Source organism: Telopea speciosissima, chromosome 6 (genome assembly GCF_018873765.1).
Source record: "Telopea speciosissima isolate NSW1024214 ecotype Mountain lineage chromosome 6, Tspe_v1, whole genome shotgun sequence".
NCBI classification, from domain to species: Eukaryota; Viridiplantae; Streptophyta; class Magnoliopsida; order Proteales; family Proteaceae; genus Telopea; species Telopea speciosissima.
This window is the reverse complement of record NC_057921.1, coordinates 47,079,775-47,102,729: the sequence shown is the minus strand read 5'-3', so window position 1 is coordinate 47,102,729 and position 22,955 is coordinate 47,079,775. Positions and strand designations below refer to the sequence as shown.

General features: G+C 39.7%; 1 protein-coding gene across 6 annotated transcripts in view; it reads left to right on the top strand.

The window, feature by feature from the left end:
* The window catches only part of LOC122664173 (ENHANCER OF AG-4 protein 2), a 37,158-nt gene extending 29,970 nt beyond the window's left edge, over positions 1-7,188 (top strand). For 4 of the 6 annotated variants that reach the window (XM_043859880.1, XM_043859885.1, XM_043859886.1 and 1 more), the window contains 5 exons: positions 588-1,359; positions 1,472-1,979; positions 5,977-6,069; positions 6,174-6,284; positions 6,868-7,188. In XM_043859880.1, the coding sequence (XP_043715815.1) occupies positions 588-1,359; positions 1,472-1,979; positions 5,977-6,069; positions 6,174-6,250 (1,450 nt within the window). In that variant the 3' untranslated portion in view covers positions 6,251-6,284; positions 6,868-7,188. The remainder of the gene's footprint in view (positions 1-587; positions 1,360-1,471; positions 1,980-5,976; positions 6,070-6,173; positions 6,285-6,867) is intronic. The other 2 variants (XM_043859883.1, XM_043859881.1) reach the window with 2 other exon arrangements.
* The last annotated feature ends 15,767 nt before the right edge of the window (positions 7,189-22,955 follow it).

Below are 22,955 nucleotides of genomic sequence, written 5' to 3'. Positions count from 1 at the left end.
CTTTTCTTTTTGCCTCTTTTTTTTTTTTTTTTTAAAAAAGTTACAAAATTTTGTTTTCAAATCTTTAGCACGGGAATTAAGAATGAATATCATTATGAAAAGGATAAAATATGCATAAACCTTCTTGTTTTTGGATACTGAGACAAAAATTTATATTAGAAAGCTGTTAGTTATAACTACTTTGGGTAATGTCGTGTTGCCCTATTTCACTCTGAATGAGTACTTGATGTTGAGGTTTTTTCTAGTGTGCTTTATGATTAAATGTTATAATCTCAATGACCCTTTCTTTGTAACTGAATCCATGCATAGTATTGTTCTATTAGGCCTTCTCTAGTGTTTTTTCATGGTTTAAATGTTATACTCTCCATGTCGTGAGAGAGAGAGAGAGAGAGAGAGAGAGAGAGAGAGAGAGCTCTTGTGATCCTTCTTCTATCCCTTCAGTCAATATTTTACTTCTGTATGCACTTCTAAATATATGGCACCGTGTGTTTATGTCTTCCAGTTTTTACTTGCTCTTGCTGCGTGAGGATGAGGGTTGTACTGTGCCTGTCTGATGGCTTGTTTTTTGTCATACATTTTTGTTTCAGCAATGCAACATTTCAGTTGCCTGCCTTTTTACCTTCTAATGTATTCGAGGATGAAGATGATATTCCTAACAACTTATGCAAGGATGCTGGTGACAAATCACCAGTAGAAGCCACTCATGCTGTAGAAGATCCGGAAACATGTGCAGTTACTCCTAGTGACAGGCGTCACCACATTTTAGAGGACGTGGATGGTGAGCTTGAAATGGAAGATGTTACTGGATCTCCCAGGGATGGGAGACTCATGAATGGGAATGATTCCTTTGAATTGGGTTCACAGCGACACAGTTCGGATAAGATTTCAGAATCGGTTTCTCATAATATCCCTGAGTTACCCCCTTTGCCTCCGGGTTCTCCACCATTGCCTTTAGAATCTCCACCTCCGCCTCCACCCTTACCTCCTTCACCTCCTCCTCCTCCTCCTCCTCCCCCACCTTTATCTCCATCACCGCCTCCACCACCACCACCTCCACTGCCATCGCAACCACCACCTCCATCACAGCCACCTCCACCATCACAACTACCGCCACTGTCTCTGCTGCCTTCAGGTCCTCCACTATCATTACCACCACCACCACCACCACCACCACCACCACCACCACCACCACTGCCACCGCTACCTTTATTGCCTTCCCAACCACCAATGCTACCCCAACAATCCATGCCACCACAGTCAGTGCCCCCTCAACAACCACCCCAGCCATCACTTCCATCGTCTTCAACACAGTTGATATATCAGCAACCTGTACCTCAAGATTATTGCAGGACCCAAAGTGTAAGTCTCTTTGGTTAATGTTTCATGTTTCTTACTTTTCTTATTGTTGATGAATAGATAGTACTTCCGTTTTCAGGGATATAGAGGTTTTGACTTCTAGTTTTGAATGCAGGGAAGCCAACTTCTACAAATTGCAGGAAGTGCTCCTCATCCTAGCCATGGTAATGCTGGAATACGGAATGAAATGTTTCCACAGCAGTTACCTTGTATCGTGCCGACAGGAGTTTGCAATACGCGTGAACCATCTGGATTTAATTCCTCCAGACCATTTGAATTTGGACATAATGACATGCATTTAAACCCCCAAGCTCAGCCCACCCAGCAGTTTCAACCAGCTAATGGACCTTTTGCCCAGAGGCCTTACCATCCTGCTCCCCCTGCAGCTCCCCCTGCACAAACCTCATCCAACCATCTACATTATACAAAGCCTGTTCATCAACGTATACAGCAAGCATACTCCCATCCTTACTCCACCCCATCCCTTCCCAATGGGCAGAGGCAATATGTTCCTGATGAACAACGGAGAATGCCTTCAAACGAATTCAATCCAGATAATCATCATGGCGTGTGGGTGGGTGGAGGGAGAGCTTCAAATTCCGGGCCACCCTTTGCTCAGGAAGGTATGTGATACTTTCTGGATATTTATGTTCCTTGGAAACATGCAACCATGATTTTTTATGAGAAAAAAGAAAAGGAGAAAAATAAAGTCTGCCCAACTTTATTGTAGAGGAGTACTCTTTGTTTGCTTGCTATTTTCTTAGTTTTTACATATGTGATGTTCATTTTATTAATCGAAAAAATGAACAAATATTAGCTTTGTTTGATAAGGCAGCTACATTTTATCAAATACAACGCATAGATCACATAGTGGCTTTGGGCCCATCCATTTAGTTGGATCCTTGAAGAAGTATTTTTGATTTTTTTTTTTGTTTGTTGTTGTTGACGGTCTATGGAAGTGTTGCCACTTGTCATTTCTCCTATTAAAAAGATGTGAAAATTGGTACCTTCAGGAATTGTAGCATTGGTTTGGACTTTGGTTCCTTCTTCGCGACAAATAATTGATGTGCAAGTACCTTTAAAACTCATGGTCTATAAATGTTTATGAGCAATGCAGTGGAACGAATATGTTAATGTCCATTCTCAGTAATGTAGTCCCAGATAGACAAAGGGTCTACTAGGAGCCAAGTAAACCAGGACCTGCTGGCCGATTGGGCAGATGTGATGATTTAGGTCAAATTCTAGGGTTAGGGTTAGGGTAAAGGTGTTGGATTTTATTTGGTAAAGCTAGGCAGGTTTTTAGTAGTCTAATGAGCTAGGTTTGGAGTTGTTTGAGTGAGATTTTAAATTTTAGAAAATTAGGGTTTTGGGTTTTGGGTTTTGGGAAAGAAGAGTGTGATGAGTTTTAGGGTTTAGAGCAGGAATATCGGATAGGGCTTAAGGTCGAGTGCTATGGGCAGCGTAGGGGTGGTTCGGTTGTAATATGGAAGAATTTGAGTGGTTGGATTGGTCTAGGTGAGTTTTTAGGGTTTTAGGTTTTAAGGAGGGATGAGGGGAATTAGGGTTGCAATGATGGGAGTGGTCTGAAACTAAGGTCGAGTGGAGGGAGAGGTCTAATGGAGCTGTGGATGAAATTTGGATGGAGGAATAAGGCTGGACAGGATGTAGAATGAACTAGGGTTTTGAGGATCGATTGGGGATAGGTAGGTTTAGGTTGAAGGATTAGAAGAAGAAGGTTAATTGCAGAAAACTGTAAAATACTTCCTTGTAATTGAATATCTTCAATGGCAGCAGCTTGAAGAATATAGGGTCTCCCAATCTACAAGATGCAAGGAGTCAACTGGAGATCCACCAGTCCTTTCACATTGATATTACTCACAAGGCACAATCTCAAAGGAGCAAGGCAGCAGCAACAATGGCAGCAAGCAAACATAAGTTTAATTTTCAAATCTGAATTGTGGGGGAGCCTCCCACGATTTTATTAATATATAATATGGCCATAGGCCTAAAACGTATTCACCCTAGGAATTTGAATCCTAGGCTGAATCCTAATTACAACCTAAAAAGCTCTCCCTCTAAAATTCGTGGAGGGATGAAATTAAAACACTTAAAAAAAAAGATTCCCTAACTACCACTAGAAAAACTAAGTATGGAAATAACTAAAGCTGAAATAAACTAAGTATAAAAATATAATGAGGCTCCAAATACTATGCCCTAATCTGAGGGCTGCTTTTTCTTGCTGATGCTTGGATCTGCATCAAGCTTGAAGAACGACCCAAGATTTTGATTTAAATATCTGAATCCATTCGTTTCATGGCCTTTTGTCCCCTTTTTTTTGTTTGGGGGGGGGGGTGGGGGAGTAAGTTTGGAGAAACAATATCCTGTGGGGATTAAGGATGGTTAAGAGAAACAAAAGTGGTTGAATGGACCCAAAGATCCTAAACCTAATGAGGCTTGGGATGCTTTCTACCTGTTTAGGGTTTTGGAGGAGGGATTGGCTGTTGTTTTGTGACTGGTAGCATTATGAGGGAATGGACTGGGGTGTGAAAAATTGGATATTGATGAGATTTAGGGTCTCACAGATTAGATTATGGAGCTGAATAAATTGTGTCAGGGCTTAGTTCGTGGCAGTACTTGAAACAAGGGTGCATGGGGGATAATATGACGTGGAGGCAAGAGATGGTCAAGTTCTCGTTATATATAGTGGATTGGCTGGCAGGTTTGGAAGTATCTTGATTGACGCAAGTTTTCTTTGTGATAAGATACTTATGCCAACAGGTTGGACAGAAAAAAGTTCATCAAGTGGCCCAGAACGATGAATAACTTATTAAATGTAGAAAGCGATTTCTGAGAATGAACCAAAAAATAGGGCGTAGCCAGTGCACGATGCTCCCGCCACTGCGGGGTCTGGGGAGGGTCATAATGTACGCAGCCTTACCCCTGCTTTTGCCAAGAGGCTGTTTCCAGACTCTAACCTGTGACCACTTGGTCGCAATGGAGCAACCTTTACCATTGCACCAAGGCCCACCCTCTATTTTCTGAGCATGTACAAGATGGATCTTAATCCAGGAAGTAAATCAAAGGCCTGGAATTTGAGAAAACAACAACCAAGATATCTTGTTATATGTGAATTTGATAAAACAACCACCAAGGTCTTGTGGTATGTGAACATTATCAAGATTGCTGCAAGATGGAGTGACCCAAATAGCAGTGGCAGCATGATGGGCTGCTAGCCACCAAGATCTTGTGATATGTGATTGCTGCAAGATGGAGTGACCCAAATAGCGGTGGCAGCATGATGGGCTGCTAGCCACCAAGATCTTGTGATATGTGATTGCTGCAAGATGGAGGAGTGACCCAAATAGCAGTGGCAGCATGATGGGCTGCTAGATTTGTGGAGGATGTGGCTCACCTATTGTAGTTGCCTTGTGGGGGTTCACATTTTTATTTTATTCTTACTGGATGGGATTGGTGATCAGGTCTCTCACCAATTGCATCTCACCATATTCTCTCACAGAGCAAAGCACAAAGTTATGCTTTTTCTTTCAATCTCATGAATTAAATTCGTGTGCAAGGCTGTAGCCCCTTTCAAACTTATATAGAAGATTCAAAACAGACTCAAACACTAAAAAGGAAAGGCCTAATCCAATCCTTAACTAATAAAGCAACATAATCTGACTAGGAAACTGAAATAATGAATGAAACGGACTCAAAATAGGACTCTAACTAAACTAATGAAGTAAATCCCGTTTTCCTACTTTCTACCCATATTTTAGGCCCATTATAAAGAAAACCCATGGGATCAAATCATCAAAGGTCCAACACCTACATAACCCAACCCAATGCTTATTTCCACTAAAATGAGCCCTTTGACTCATCTTCCTCAGGGGATCTCTGGCCTTGGGGTTAACATATTTGCATCTCTGAATTCCAGTGTGGACAAGTACAACTCACTGGATCAATAATTGGTTTTCTGTCTTAAATCCTTGCTTTAAATTTGTTTGTCACCGAACTTTATTGCCCATTGGAATTTTGAATAACCTTTCTAATGTGGAGAAAGAGGAGGTGAAGTGGGTTTCTATGGGCTCTTTAATTTCCTAAACTCGAGCTAAGACCACTTGGATAAGGTGTTCATAGGTTTGATTCCATACAGGCAAGAGTTTTCATGAATGATATTAGTCTGAGGATCTTTTATTCCCTTTGGGCAGTTCTCATATAAAATTGTAAGATTTTCTATTATAGGTAAACAATTGATTATTCTTTGCTGTGGCATTGATGGATATAATATTTATATTTCAAACATGTTCATCTTTTCTTGCCAATAGCAAGATGTGCCTGTCAGAATTCTCTCCTGCCAATAAGGGCTTTGGTGAACCTTAAGTACCATGTGGATGTTCAGAATACACCTTTAACCAGTTGACAACTTAACTGCTTTGTTGTAGAGTGGTCTGGTTTAAAACAGGGGACCTTAGATTCCTTAAACTGTTTATTGTGGCAGGCTTGCTGGATTTGATATATGTAGATGCTGTGTGAGCAATGCTTACAAAAGATATATCATTATTTAAGTTTAACTGTTACTGGAGTTATCCAAAATACTTACATTAAAGCTTATCATGACAGGCTATTTTCGTCCACATGTTGAAATGCCTGCAAGTAATATGGGTTTCCAGCATCCTGTTCACAATCCTCTGCCATCAGGACCTCCAATACCAGGTGATCTTGACTTTTGAGTGGGAAAGAATGCATCGCTATGTCCAGAAAATTGTTTCTAGTGCTTGAAAACCTAGTATGATCTATGAACAATTTGGTGTTTGTAGTTCGTCCAGGTAATGGTGTTGCACAGATGCCCAGTAGACCAGACATGGCTGCTGTCAATTGTTGGAGGCCAGGTTAAGGGTCATCCTGCAGTCTAATTACTTGGAATCTTGGTAAGTAATTTTCCTTTTGTAAGTTTTAGCTAATGAGTTAACTTGAAGATTAGATGTTTTGTTAACAAAGTAAATAATTAATGAGAAGAAGCCTTGCATCTCTTAAAGAAGACTCCTTGCCCATGTGGTGCACAAATGGCATATATTATCATTGGTCCAAAGGCATACAGCATTAAGTGTTGCACCATCTCTTTGATGGCAGGCCCAAAAGATATGGTAATATGAATATCCTTGCTGACAGTCAAATGGACTTCTGTCACTGACCTTCTCTCTCTCTCTCTCTCTTATATATATATATACCTCCCTCCCTCTGTGTGGGTGTTGTATAGAAAGATGTTTCTTTCTCAATTATCCTTTCTTTTAGCTCTGTACAAATGTTTGAGACTCAATTTGGCATAAAAGCCTAGACCCCACTGAAGGAGTGTTGTTATACCTGGATAGATTGGATCCATGGAAAGAAATGAGGCGCTTGCCTCAGAAGATTAGTGCCAATTCTTCTGATAAATGAAGTTTATTTGCAGTATGTTTTGGTTTTCCTCAACGTAATGAATTAATTAGTCCTTTGTTCTGTCAATCTGTTCAGTGAACCCGGTGATGCCTCACTGGAAAGGAAATTTGCACTTTGTGCTGCTTCAAAGGAAGAGCTATGCTCCCAGATGGCTTCTTTGATTTCCCAGCAACCAGACTCCACTGCGGACAGCGGAATGGTGTTGAGATCTGGCTGAGATTCTTTGCAAGACTGTGTATATTGTAACTTTTTTCCTGACAACTTCATGCTGCAGACAGTTGCTGCGAAATGTAAGCCCATGTTTTTGACTCATTGAGCAAAACCCGTTCTTCTGTAATTATACTGTTCATACAATATAAAGAAATTTATTTAAAGATAAATGAGTTTTGGTGACTATGATGGTTTCTTCCTAGTGTATATCTTCTGAGGAGGGCTTTCTCTTATGGTTCTTTGTTTCAACCACCATAAGTGCTCATTGCTCAAACCTTTAAGAGTTTAAGATATGTATGCCCTTTTTTTTTGGGTTGGGTCCCAGATCATGTGATTGGAGAGCAAACAAATCAAGGAGGTAAGGCCACATTTTAAGGGCCATGTTGCATTTGAAGAATTCATGATCTGCCTATTCCTCCCGATGTAAACAATCAAATCTGTTGCTAATTGCCATCTCTTATGTTGTAAATGATCAAAATGTCAGCAAGTTGTTAAGAGCTGATACTGATGAGGACATCACAGCAGGATTTAGGACATATCAGAGGAGACACTGACGTACACAGCAACATATCATCTCATTATGGTTAGATGTCCCTTTTTAACTTGTGTGGATGCATATTTCTATTTGCTTATGTGTAGCTTGTTTTATTTTGTTGTATTTTATTTTATTTAGTGTCATAACTGTTATATACTAATGTTGTAAGAGTTATTGTTGGAGAGGTAGTTATTGCTGGAAACGTAGTTGTTAGGGAGTTATTTCCTTCTTTTTTTTTTTTTTTTGAGTTTTAAAAGACTATTTTGACATGGAAGACAGTGAATGATAATTGAACTTGTGAGATTTTCTTCATTCTCTGCAGCATGAATGATTCCTTGCAAACCTTAGAGTAAATTAAAGTTGGTGTGAAGCCAAAACCCCTTTCTGTTCTCTAACTCTTCTCTCTTAGGTTACCACCCTCTTCCTCTCCCCTATTCCTTTTCCACCAGTCCCAATTTTCTCACTTTTGCCTTAAATTATAACCTCAAACACAGTGGAGATTCATCAATTAACAAGGAGGCAGTAAGGATGCATTCTTGGAGTTTGGTAGTGACAAAGCACTTGATCACAACATTCCAACTCACGGGGCAGCAAAGGAAGGTACTGCCTATCATGCATCTTTTATTAAATTTCCATGAATCCTAAAATGGATTTTCTGCACTTGGATTTTTGAAACTTCATCATTTATGGTTGCTGTTAAATATGATTTTCTGCATGTATGTATGTGAGTTTTGTGTTAGTGGACCTTTCTTTCATTCAATCCTTAGACTTGAATTAGAATTCCCAAACCTGTCCTGCACCAGATACCCGTGCCAAAGTTGCCAACATTGGGGGAGTGTTTGTCTTGAGACCGAATAGATAACCTTTTAATGCATGGAACTCTTGTCCATTTTGGTTTCTATCATAGTATCATGGATTGCATTGTAGTAGGTTTATCTTTTTTGACCTGGTTTCGAGGATGGGGACTTCTGTGGTCTGGGTGAAGGAAAAAGTTGGATCCAATCATTGGAAGTGTCTGCCAGCAATGAATATCAATCAGATAGCATAATTGTCTGATAGAAGAGTAGAACCGAGAATCTTCCATAGCTAGTCTGAATCTCCTTAATTAGTTTAAGGGTTAAGGAATATTGACACATTAGTGATTTGTAGTAGTACATTTTTTTTTTTGGGGGGGGGGGGGGGAGAACCTGGACAATGGAACAGAGAAAAGCGAAGAATGGATTCTATATTTAACAGAGTCGGAATGTAAAGCCATGGTGGCAACAGTGGTAAAAGTTGCTTGTTTGAGGTATTTTCTGAATGATCTTGGCACCAAGAAAATTCCCATGTGACTAAGAAGTATTGTATTATGGTAACAAGAGTGACATGGCCATCAGCAAATTGTATGTTTCATTCTAGAAGCAAGCGCAGAGGGCGGACCTTGGCGCTCTGGTAAGGTTGCTCCATAGTGAACTAGTGATCGCGGGTTCGAGTTGGGAAACAGCCTCTCTGCGAAGTGGGGGTAAGTCTGCGTACATTATGACCCTCCCTAGACCCCACAGTGGCGGGAGCCTCGTGCACACAAACTTACTCCAACTTGAGGGGGAGTGTTAAGATATGTTCATGTACTGTAGGGGTATTTTTGTCAACCCTACAATACTGTGTTTAGTTGGTTTAGTTCACAATAGGGGGAGTGTCCGTATCGTACTGTGAGTTAAGTCACAGAGTTGCTTTATTTCCTTGTAATTAGACTTCCTCTCTTAGTAGGTTTTCTACTAAGAGTCTATCAGTTAATATTATAAATATTGGGGGTGACCATGATAGAGGTTTTAGGAACCTATCTTGCTCTACAGTTCTTCCCCCATTCTTCCATCATTCTCTCCTCTCTCTTCTACTTTGCAGGCATGAATCTAAACCTTGGTTGAAACCTGCAGTTTCGACAGAGATATCTCAGTTTCACAGCTGACCGAGACGAGTTGAGGTGGGAGTTTAAAAAGTACCAAGTTTCGACTGGTCTCGATCAGTTTTGACCCTGTTTCGACCATATTTTGGTAATTTCGCAAGTTTCAACCTGAACACCTATATAAATTCACTTATCCTCATCGAAACTTGAGGAAACCTGGCACGAAACCAGGATAGACACCTATTTATGCCAAATATCGTTTAAGTAAATGATTACTTAAGATATTATTCATAATTAAGCAAATACCCTCTATTTGAATCCAATAAAAGTAGTTTAAAAAATGAAATTATAAAAGGATGAAAAGTCAACCCCCCACTACAAGAACAAAAACAGGATTTTCAGCGGCAGATGCAATTTTCAGATTTTAAATGTTGTGGTTTTTTCTCAAATCTAAAAATTCCATTAATCTTAATATGATAAAACATTGCTAAAAGCCAAAAGAGCGGTAATTATTCATTTGTTTTGATGTCTATAAATTTATTTCCTTGTAGAGCGATTTTAAACAGCATTCACGTACACCAAATTATGTTTGACCGGAACATAACTCCTTCAATATAAATCAGATTTAAGCAATCTTGGATTAGTTGGAAAGCTTTCAAACAAATCCAAGATTGCTTAAATCTGATTTATATTGAAGGAGTTATGTTTCAGTCAAACCTTATTTGATATCATACCCAAGAATAATATACACTATCAAACTCGGGTCAAAACCACAAGTATTATTATTGAATGTTATCTATGTGAAACTAATGCAGGGATTGGGTTCAAAATGTCAAAAATAGGCAGCACAACAAGAATCAGGGCAAAAAAACAACTTATGGGCCTCGAAACCGAGGTTCAAGTTAGGCTAGAGAAAGTACCAGGTTTCGACCGAGATATGGTCGAAACTGAGACAATATCAGTTTTTGGCTGCTCGAAACCGAGATTTAGAACCTTGTTCGCAGGTACTGGTTTCAGGTCCTGGTTTTGCTGCAGTTTCTATTGTTAGGAGTCTTCAGAGTTCTAGTTCAAGAAGTCCTTTCTTGTTCTCCTTTGTGAATCTAAATTGAGATGCAACCCCCTATGATTTAGTGGTAGTTGAAGGCTATGGATTGTAGCTGTAGACAACGATATCCCTTGTGTTGCTAAATTATTCTCTCTCTTTCTCATGATAAAATCTTATTTGCTCCAATTGATCTCCTTTCTTATTCTCTACTCTCTTCCTTAAATTTATGTTTTCTAGTTTGCAATCTCTCTCAGGTTAATAATAAGTCTTCTCTTTGTGACTCCCTCTTTTATACCATAGGCGATACACTGTTTTCTCTCTTCTTTTACTTTGATTTTCATATTACTACTGATTTAGATATCAGATTAATCTGAAATTCTCCCATACAAGTTCCTGCTATCATTCTTTATTGACACTGATCATTAGTTAGATTGACATCTTCACATATACTAATTTATATTTCTCCTTAGCAATCCTATTGCCCTCTGTGTTAGACTATGGAGAAATCTCTGGGGTTCAGCTTGTTCAGTTAGTTGCTAAGGGAAATTGTTAAGTTTTATAGGCTTTTCCGAATCATTTTTTTAAGATAAATCAGATTTCGCTTTTGTAGCCTTAAATGTGATGTCAGAATTCCAGGAATCTGGTTTTATTTTCTGCTGCCTTAATATTTCAATTAATCAGTGCCAGTAACTCTGTTAGACTATGGATGTCAAAAGAATGGGAGATAGGATTATATCCATCAAAATGGTGTTGTAGAAACATGTTGTCGACATAGTTTGCTCCTATGCACCCCAAGTAGGATTTGATGAGAGTAATAAGTGTCAATTTTGGGATCATATGGATGATTTGATGCAAGGTTTTGGTTTGGACGAATCGATTATTATAGGAGGTTACCTGAACGGACATGTTGGGAGAGAATCCATAGAGGCTACAGAGCATGGTACAAGATCTCGCCGAGATCTTGATAATATCTCGATATCATCAGGACTTGAGACGAGACCACTGGCGATACATAAAATCAACCAAAACTCGACCAAGATCTCGGCACATAACTCGGTCTCGGTTCAACTTAGTCGAACCAGACCTAACTTAAGTGATATAAAATACTCCTTTCTGCGAGATTTCCACCATAAAATCGAAATCTCGCCTCCTCTCGCCAGTCTCGGTCTGTTTAGGGAAAACCCAACTTTGGTGGATTTTTTTCGGCAAATCTCACCTCCAAGTGAAGATTAAAGCCTGTAGATTCAACATTCAAGCTTCAACATCAAGAGAGGGAGTTGGTTTGCATCTCAAAGACACTGTTAGGTAACTATTCATCTTAAAAACAAAATTTTTCATAGAAACATGATCAATAATTGTTTGCTGATTATGTACTTATTATATGTGATTCAATGTCCACCGATCTATGGATTGACGGAGGCGGAATTATTTTTCTGTTTTTAAATTATTTATTTATTTTTCTATAAAATAAAATGATTTTCTTGCTAAAAAAATTTAAAAAAATGTTTATACTCATTGTTTGGAACTCAATTAAATATATGTTGGACACCGTTGGCCGATCTACTGCCTCACATGGTGGTTTTGATGATCCGGCCCGACACTCGTTTCAATACTAGGCTTGTCTCAAATGGTAGGACTTGTTACATACTTACACTTCTATTTGTTTAATCTATGTCTCTTTCCAAGTTTCTAGCAATTATTAACAAACCGTGGAACCATCACCATGTATGATTACAGAATATGAATATGATGCCTAATGCTTAAATGGTTTATGATTTGATTTTTTTAAATCGTAATGCTTATTGAAGTTGTTTTACACCTCTATTTTAATTGTATGAGTTATAAATATTGTGTGGAATAGTCTAGGGTAGACTTCACATACGCCGTAGACTACCAACCTAGGGTCTGAAGTCAAGTATCATCTTGGGTTTGAATTTGTAAAAAACTAAAAATTAATGTTTCCATTGTGTTTAGAAGGTCTAAAATAGGGTGGATGTCAAGTTTCAAGACCTATCTTGGCCATATGTCCACCGAAATCCACCACCGAGTTGAGATGGGAAAAAATACACCATCTCGTCGAGATCTCAGTAGAACTCGGTTTCGTGGCCTGGCGAAACCAGGGGCAAAACCAAGTTCTAAAACTATGCTACGGAGTTGAGGAGAGGAAGGGGACCTCAATTTTAGACGTTGTGGTAGCTTATGATTTATTCATTATGCACACTTTCTTTTTAAAAAAAAGGAGCATTTAGTTATCTACAAAAGTTGTCAACATTTCAACCAAATAGATTTCTTCCTTACCAGATGTGCAGACAGAGGGTTGTGTAAGGACTACAAGGTTACTCCTGGGGAGAGTAACAACCCAACATAAACTGGTGGTCCTAGATATGTGCCTTAGTACGCAGAAGTGTAGGTGGAAGGAGCCTTTGGAACCTAAGATAAGGTGGTGGAGATTAAAAGGAGAGTCCCAAGGTAGATTTGCGGATAATGTGGTCAAATAGGGGAAGTAGGATTTTGAGGGAGACTCGAATGAGATGTGGAACGAGATGATGACTTATATTAAGAGGATAGCTAAAGAAACCCTAGGGGAAACGAAGGGTAGTCATCAGGCTCTGAGGGAGACTTGGTGGTGAGATGATGAGGTCTAGGCAGCCATTAAGATTAAGAAAGCTGGTTTTAAGATATGGCAAAGGACTAAAAGAGATAGAAGATAAAAAGAAGTATTATACCTACCAGAAACGAAGCTAAGAAGGCTATGGGAATAGCTAGGGCGAAGAGACACGGGGTCTTCTATATGAACCTTAAACACAAAATAAACACAAAAGAAGGGGAAAGATCTATATATAAGACAGCTAAAATGAGAGATAGGAGGATTAGGGATTTTGTCCAGGTGAGATGTATCAAAAGTGATGATGGAAGAGTGTTGGTAAGAGATGATGACATCAAGAAAAGGTGGGATGAGCATATTTGTGAGCTACGAAACAGAGCTAGTTCAAACAGGATTGACCCGAATGATTGCGTTATCCACCAAGATACCTTACGTCATAGATATGTACGAAAGGTCGGAGAGACGCAAGTTAAAGAATCTTTAAGAAAGATGAAAGTAGGCAAGACACCAGACTCAGATGAGGTACTAGTGGAGGTGTTGAAGAGCTTAGGAGTATGTGGAGTATCTTGGTTAACTAAGCTGTTTAATAAGATTATGATGTCAAGGAAAATGCCAGATGAATGGAGGAGAAGCATAGTAGTTCCAATCTACAAGAATAAAGGTGACATTTAGAGCTGCAATAACTATAGAAGCATAAATGAATCATACTATGAAATTATCGGAGAAGGTTATTGAAGCCCGTCTGAGAAGTGAGACTCACATCTTGGAGAACTAGTTTGGTTTCATGTAGGTAGATCCACGACAGAGGCTATTTACTTACTGCGGAGACTCATGGAAAGATATAGAGTCCTTAAGAAGGATCTCCACTTGGTATTTATTGACCTAGAAAAGGCATATGATGGAGTCCCAAGAGATTTAATCCCGCATGTCCTAGTTAAGGGAGGGGTGTCGAGTACTAATGTAGTTCTAGATTGGTAGGAGACCAACTAGAAGTCAGTAAACCAGGATCTGATATGAACAGTAAATCGGCTAGGCTAAAATAGGTGTTTTGGTGAAATTAGGGTTAGGGTTAGGGTTAGGGTTTGATGTGTGGATTATGTCAGGTTGAGGTAGGGGAGTCTATTAGTGGAGGTCCTGTTAAGTTCTAATGGGTCTAGCACTAGAATCGGCAGCAGGTTTTAGGGTTAGGTTTCTGGGTTTTTTGAAAAGGGAATGTTGGTGGAATCTAGGGTTTAGGAGGGGAAACTTGGACGGGTTTGGACCGAGTGTTCTAATGGCTGGTTTGGTCTGTAGAGGTTTTAGGTATTGGAAAACTCAAAAACAAAAAAGGGGAAATTTGGGGTTGCGGCTGTTGAAGGTTTAGAGAGGAATTGTTGGGATGGGGGACACTTCTAACTCACTCTTGTTGGAGAGAAATTCTGGCAGCAGCTTGGTGGAAGTTGAAAACTTGAAATAAAATCAGAACTTTAACATAGAGAGCTTGAATGAACCACCCGGGCTTCACACCGCAAGGTGTCAATTGGATTAAACACCAATCCCACCAACGAACCACCCGGCTTCCGACCTCAAGGTGTCAATCGGATCAAACACCGATCCCACCAGCCTTGGTCAAACACAAAACAAATATCTTCAATGGAGAAGAAGAGCAGCAAAAGCTTTTCATTAATATCAAAATTCGTGTTCCATGCTTGCCCACCCTTATTTAAAGACTCAAATTACAACCTTATTTAAAGACTCAAAACGAATAAAAGAAATAGACTAAAACATGGCTGGACTTATGGAGTCCTAATCCAGCCCAACTTAAGTTGTCACATGACCACTTACCAAGTTACATGATCACTTAAGTGATCACATGACGACTAATTACATAAAAATAAAACTAAGAAAGGAATCCCGTATGCAACCTAATTACCCATATTTTAGGCCCATAAAAGGGGGCTATTACATAGAAAACCCATGGGATCAAAGGCCCAACATGTATATAACCCAACCCTAGACTTATTCCTAAGCAAACAAGCCCTAGTTGGTGATGAATCTGCATCTAGTACATATGTGGATATAATTTGATGCGATCTAAAAATGTAGGTTAAGGATCTCAGATGCAAGTAGGCCCAATGATCAAATCTGTAATCAAATCTGAGATAAGGGAAGCAACTGCATTGTCAAGGAAAGAAATAAGGTTGATGGAAGGGGAGGGAAGAGAGATGAGATCGATCTTCTTGGGAGAAAGAAGAAAGAAGAAAAGAGAAGAGAAGAGAAGAGAAGAAATCAGAATATCTAGGTTAAGGATATCAGATGCAAGTAGGCCTAATAATCAAATCTGAGATAAATGAAGCAACTGCGTTGTCAAGGAAAGAAATAAAATTGATGGAAGGAGAGGGAAGAGAGAAGAGATCGATCTTCTTGGGAGAAAGAAGAAGAGAACAGAAGAGGAGAGAAGAAATCAGATTTGGGAAACCAATCCCGTATGCATTGATCGACAGCACCCAAACTCTTTAAAAAAACTCATTCTTTACTCAAATAATCTCTTATTGATGGGGGGATGTTTTACTTATATATAGACCTTCAAAAATTCCTAATTTGACTCATAAAAGGACTCCTAATCACTCTAATTGTCACACCCAAGCCCGGTTAATAAGGGTTAAGTGTGATTGGATGTTTCTGACATCCACTCAATCCCAAGGATCGCAAGTGCAGTACCCCATTTACAAACATATATCACAAATACAGTAATCAGACGCAGTAGAAACCATTTAAAGAATAGAGATAACATCAATAATAAGAGAAGTCTAACTGATATTTCATTTATATAAAGGATTTAACTTGTGTTACAGCTATACAGTTCTCAAAAGTAACACAAGACAAGCTATACAAGAACTAAGCTATATCTATACAAAAGTGTTACAAAGACAAAAAGAGTGAGGGAAGAAGCCTAGACTGCCAGGCCTGATTCAGGAGAAAGCACAATCATCACATGTGCATGAGGCCTCGTGCACCACAAACAGCGGAGTCAAACACCAATCCAGTCGGACGTCCGGCTGGCGGTAACTGGGCTTATAAAACCCACTCGGGTCCCACCCAAAACACATCCAACTTCATTTCTTTCTCTTCCCTAGCCCTTTCTAACTCCTCCTAAGACTATTCTAGGATTCTCTAACACATTTGAAGGGTTCAATCTCAAGATCTACTCTTCCTAATCACATGTAAGTCTTCTAAACTCATAAATTTTTCATTTTCTTCTTTTTTTCAAAAACCTAACTAAGGTTCCACTTTCTTCTTAGGTTTTTTTATGTAATGTATGTTCTATTATTCCCTTTATATATGTTTCTTTTGTTTCTTTGCTTTGTTTATGTATTTTTTTGTTCATCTTCCTCTCTTCTTCTTAAGTTCTAATCTTGCCCTATGCTTTGCATTCTTGTCTTTTTTACCATATGTACATGCTAAGCCCTTGTAAAATGTTCCAAAGATATTATTGGGGGTTCATTTTAAGTCTAATGCTGTACTAATGTACTTTGATTTTCATTTCATTACCTTCTGTCCTCCTTATACCACCCTATCTTATTGTTTTTCTCACATGTGTTTGTATCTATTTCTATTTATTTTGGAATCTAAATAGATTTTGTCTTCCTAATGCATTCCTATATAATTAGTTTACATAGACTTATTGATAAAGATACTACCTTAGTACCTATTAGGTTTAACATTCTTTCCTCAAATTTTTGTTGCTGTCCTGGTTTTCACTTAACTAATTTTCTCCCTTAAAATTTGCAGCATTTGATCACAAATGGCTGCAGCCCAAGGCCGTGGAGGGAGAGGGAGAGGGAGAGGTGGATGGGGAAGAGGTGCAGCTGCACCCGCCGCTGTATTCAATCCTAGATTCTTCCGAAACATGGAAGAAGAAGAAAGATACGGCATTTTGTTTATGGATAGGAAGGTGGAGGAAGAGCGTGATGTGATTCTAGCTGATCTTACCCCTTTCAAGGTCCAAGAGAGGTTTGAGAATTTAGGATGGTTGCCTATGCTTCAGCCGGAGAGGTATTGTTACCCACGCTTGGTTCGGCTCTTTTTGAGCAGCCTCACCTAGCGGCATGAAGGGGGAGAATTCATCATAAACTCCTATGTGAAGGATATGCCAATTACCTTCAACACTTCCTATCTGGCTGAAATATTGGGAATTTCCAATGAGGGAGAATGGAGGTACTGTACTCCAAGCACAGATGCCTCAGAGTTCCTTGCTGACACTGAGCAGGAGTGGTTGTACTCAGTACTTATCGATGGGAAGTTTTATGACCGGGTGTAGTCAGAGTTAGACCTCCTTCCTTTAGCTCGAGTACTGTCGAGGATCTGTGGGCATAATGTTGTCCCTAATTCAGGCCACCGCACAAAGCTCTCAACCATGCAGATCCTTACCACCTACTGTCTCTACACCGGTTATCAGATCTGTCTGCCCTAAGCTATTATGCGTACCATGGCACATTTGCATGACCACGCAGGGCGTGGGAACTTACTCTTCTGAAGACTGCTCACGAAGATCTTTCCCAGATTTGGGGTTAACCTGAGGAATGAGGAACCTTCTACCAAGAAGATTGTGAACATCAACCGGGTCACTTTGGTGAAGATGAGCATTGAGCTTCCATGTTTCTCACTTGAGCTAGGTCATCCTAACTGCACTGACATGGGGCAGGCCATTGATGCAGAGGAAGCTGAAGAGGGAGAGCATGTAGGGGTGAACAGAGATTTACCCATACCTCCTCAGCCTGCAGCATCTTTTGGACATGCTGGTGCTTCTTCATCTGCTGTCCCACCTATTCCAACAAATGGTATGCCTTGGGGACAGCTCTTTAGCCAGTTCGAAGGCCTAGAGAAGTCTATGGCGCAAGGGTTTGAGGGCATGAGGAGGGACTTCACTCAGGTTAGCGGCTGTGTGAAAGCCGTGGAGACTGAGTTGGGTCAGTGGAGATCCTTCTTCTCTGGGAAGGGATCACCCCCACTACCACAGTAGCAGTGATGACTTCTCCTTAGTTTAGTCTTAACTTTTGGTTGTTTGTTTGTAAGATCTTGTACTTTCTTGAAGTTTGTAAGAAAGGTTGTAACTCATTTAGCACTTGGTGCTGAAAATTTTGTAATTAACAACTTGCTTATATATATATATATAAAGCTTTTATCTTTTATTTCACTTTTCTTTGTGTTTCACAATCAGACTTTTATCTTAGATAGTAGCTTTTAGTTGAAATTTTTATTTCACCCTAAACTGGACTCACCTTCAGATCAATGAGTCCAAGAGCTGCTGTACTGTGTATTTGATTGCAAATAGGAGTAGAGCACGATTGCTTTGATACTACTTAAATGTCACACCCCGGCCCAGTTAATAAGGGCCAAGTGTGACTGGATGTCTCTGACATCCACTCAATCGCAAGGGCAGTACTCCATTTACAAACATATATCACAAATACAGTAATCAGACGCAGCGGAAACAATTTAAATAATAGAGATAACATCACTAATAAGAGAAGTCTAAGTGATATTTCATTTATATAAAGGATTTAACTTGTGTTACAGACTTACAGCTATACAGTTCTCAAAAGTAACACAAGACAAGCTATACAAGAACTAAGCTATATCTGTACAAAAGTGTTATAAAGACAAAAAGAGTGGGGGAAGAAGCCTAGACCACCAGGCCAGATTCAGGAGAAAGCACAATCATCACATGTGCACGAGGCCTCGTGCACCACAAACAGCGGAGCCTCAACTCCAGTACCAATAGGAAGATCTAGAGCGGAAGTAGCTCCCAGAGAAATACCAGTAGCAACAGAAGTAGTATCATCTGAAAAATAAGGTTAACCACAGGGGTGAGCTCCACTAAGCCCAGCAAGGGAAACACACAAGCATATGCATATAGTCCATGATGAATGATCTAAACTACGTATGTTTCTAACAGCAACACTAAGTCACATGAGGTATAAGTGCTACTGTGGTAGGTATGATATCCTCGGTCCCGGAAACACATAACCAGACGTCAGTCATCCGAGCTATATCATTCTACCACAGTGGGACCCGCCAGCTCAGGTATTACACATCTGACCCCAACGAACCCCCAAATGCTAACCCTGTTGTTTGTTCTCATTCCTGTAGTACTCTTCGGATATGGGACAATGAATGGCATCCCGGAATCATCCATTCAAACCTACCACGGGTTATCGAACACCTCTCCCCTGTTGGTAAGGGCCGTAGCACTGGGTTCATGTCAATCCTAACCATATGCATTCTATTATGATGGCATATGAATCAAATAAAGATAGTAAAGCATTTCTGTCCGACAACATCAACATCAATAGTAATTTCAAGAACGAATAATAAATGCAAATGTAATGAAGATGCAACCTAACATCATGCATCATCTAATGCAAAGAAGATAAAGCTATAAAACTATATGTACAGTATTTTAGTATGATGTATGACATGGCAACCATTAACAAACATAAATTAAGTAAACAAACACACTGAAATTAAGGTCAAATTCCCTTACCTAAGGTTGGATGAGTATCCAAACCAATCTAGCTTCCAGACCCACAATGACAACCTTACAAGTTGACTAGACAGTCCTAAATAGACATACAACAATCATAAATTTCGTAAGAGTCAAACCCTAGGTCAATACCCTAAACAACCCAAACAAAACAAACACAGCACGGGGGAGCCGGATGGAATCTGGTACAGGGGTCAGACGTCCGCCTGGTACCTGCAACTCCATCCACCTCATAAGCTAGAAAAGGGGGTTTTGTTGTTTAGCCTAGGATCTTAACATGCACAGCCATAAAATAAAAAATTGGCTAAGGGGAAAGGAAGAATACAGCATTTGGGTCATTACAATCCATTTGCATGTTGTAATTGAGGTCTTTACAACCATTTACCTAATTTCCTATGCTAAGGCTGATATGGGTCAAGAAGTCATCAAGGAGATGAGGAGGAAAGAAACCTAATAATTACAGCAGGGATTAATGGCCTACCTGGTTATGAGGTAGATGAGATGGTGCCAGTCCAAGTATGTTGGCCTTCCCAAGCTTCCTCCAATTCCAAATGGTGAAGTCCCCAAGTTCTAGCCGCCGCCTCCTTTCTTCTCTTCTTCTTTTCTTTTCTTCGTATTCTCCTCTTTCTCTCTTGGCAGAGTCGGTTCTTGGTTTAGGAGAGAAAGAAATGAAATGATGGGCTAAGTCTTTCTTATATAGGAAGGCTACACTGAGGCTTGTTTGGTTGGGCATTAATAAAATCAGATTTGAGAATGGATTCTCAAAACAGATTCTTAAGGTGTTAAGTCAAGAATGACTTTAATTTATGTCATGGGAAAAGAATCCTATGCCAATAATGAGAGCCCGGCTGTAATGGTACGTGGGCAGCTCACTCCACACTGGGATGTGGGTCCCACAAGAGGAAATTACTATTCTGCCCCTAATATATTAATTAAGCAATTATATTATATATACACACATAAGAATAGGTTATTACTTACAATCCAGGCTAGGAAATGGAGAGTTTTTGCATGTGTGCATCCAAACATGTCTGACACATGTAGCTCAGATGCAGGCAGCCGGCAGAATCTTCGGACTCAAGAATGGCTAGTTGTGTTGGCTCCCCAGAATCCTCCATAGGTGAGTTGATGGATTGGTCCGAATCCACCACAGATGCAGCCCACAACATTGAGGCAAACATGGATACTGAACCAGAACCTGAAATCACACAAGTTCCAAAGTTTAAATTTATAGTGGATTTCACACTAATATACTCAATGAAGTAAATACTCAAATAGAATTCTATTTAGCTATTAGGTATCATAATCTAACTCAAACACTGTATTTAACTACTAATCCCGTGCACTGACATTATCCCCACTTTATGGGCTTATATATTAAGCCCATTACATCAATAAACCCAAAAATAAAAAGCCTAAGGTCTATAGAACCCAACCATGGGAGTCTTTTGATGCCCAATTGACGTAATTGGACAATCTTTATTGCATCATAATTGAGGACATGTATTAGGGCGTGGTAATGAGTGTGAGATCTGTGGGAGGTCAAGACAAGGAATTCCCAATTACGATTGGGTTAATAAAGAGCATTCTAGATGGGGTCCCTTGGTGCATACTCTTCGCCGATGATATCATTTTAGTGGATGAGACAAAAGTGTGGATTAATGCTAAGTTGGAGCTATGGAGATCACCCTTGGAAACAAGAGGTTTTAAGATTAGTAGATCGAAGACGGGGTTTATGATGTGTAACTTTAGTCACACTATGATGGATAATGAGGTGGTGAGAATTGAGGATCGAGAGATATCGCTAAGTGACTACTTTAGATATTTGAGGTCAACCATAAATAAAGAAGGTGACAAAGGATGATGTTTCACATAGAATTAATGTGGGATGGATGAAGTGGAGAAGTGCGTCCGAAGTGTTGTGTGACCAGCATATTCCCTTAAAGCTTAATGGAAAATTCTGTAGGACTGTTGTGCTACCGGCTATGATGTATGGGGTGGGATGTTGGGCAGTTAAGAAGTGTCATGTTGAGAAGCTATGTGTAACATAGATGAGGATGTTAAGATGGATGTGCAGCATAACTAGGAAAGATAAAATTAGGAATGTGCATATTAGCGCTGATCTAGGAGTTGCCCGATCAATGACAAGTTCCGAGAAAGTCGTTTAAGGTTAAAGGTGGTATGGCCATGTCCAACAGAGGCCTGAGGATGCCCCAGTAAGGAGGAGTGATCTGATTCCGATTGAAGGAGCTAAAAGACCTAAATTGACCATAGGAGAAGTTGTGAGAAATGACATGCTTAGCCTTGGGCTTGTCCTAAGTATGACCTTTGATAGAGCAGAGTGGAGGGTAGCTACCTTTGATAGAGCAGAGTGGAGGGTAAGCCAGTAGGTAGTGTGCCCAATAGAGCAACAAAGCCACAACGACAACAGCAAACTCAGCCTTATCCAAACATAATGGGGTCAGCTACATGGATCCGAGCAAAAACAAAATAAGAAAAAAAGGGGGGGGGAGTCAAATGATAATAGAATATAAGAAAATAAAAGAAAGAAACACAGCCCAGCAAAACAGATGGATTTTATTTCTAATTCTTCTCTTGAGCCAACCCGGGGGAGAAACCTAGAGGACAAGTTGAAGCCAGTAGGATCTCAATTGAGGTAGTTGGGGAAGACCTAAAGGCTTGTGATTTAATGGAAATTCTTGCACTATGTTGTGTGACTGTGGAACAGGATTTGTGCCGCTGATCATAAGTTATTTGTAGGACACTCTTTTGAGTTGTGGTTTTGTATATGACGGGGACAAAATATCAAACACCAATTTTGTTTTTAAATATTGGAAGAAAGATCTCTCTGAATGTTTTATCAATATTCAATATGACAGACAATAACAAGTGGTCTTTTCCTTAATAAGTATTACTTTATCGTTGTCCATGAATTAACAGAATGGTCCTACCGATCACAGTTGTTTAAGGGGTCGGATGAAAATTGATCAATGGAGGTTAGGTCATCGTCTTCTACTACTATATGTATCAGTTTCTTCATAGAAGAACTATAGTTGTTGTGTTTAGGAAATAAGTTCACTAGGTGAATCACCTGGTGGAAAATTTAAGTGCTCGAGCAATTTCTGTGTGGAAGCTTATTTAACAAGCCGAAGGTCCACTTGTTGGCAGCATCACCTTGTATCAAATTATCAATGCACTAAATTTCAGTCCCAATCCACTTTGCAATATGGAAAGCCTTCACTGGTTTAGTCATATCATTACTTGACCTGGCTGAAATTAGGATTTTCCTGCCAAAGAAATTGAGGTCTTCTATTTAGAGAATATCTTGTCCTACTGCTATTGCTGTGTTTTTTTATGTTA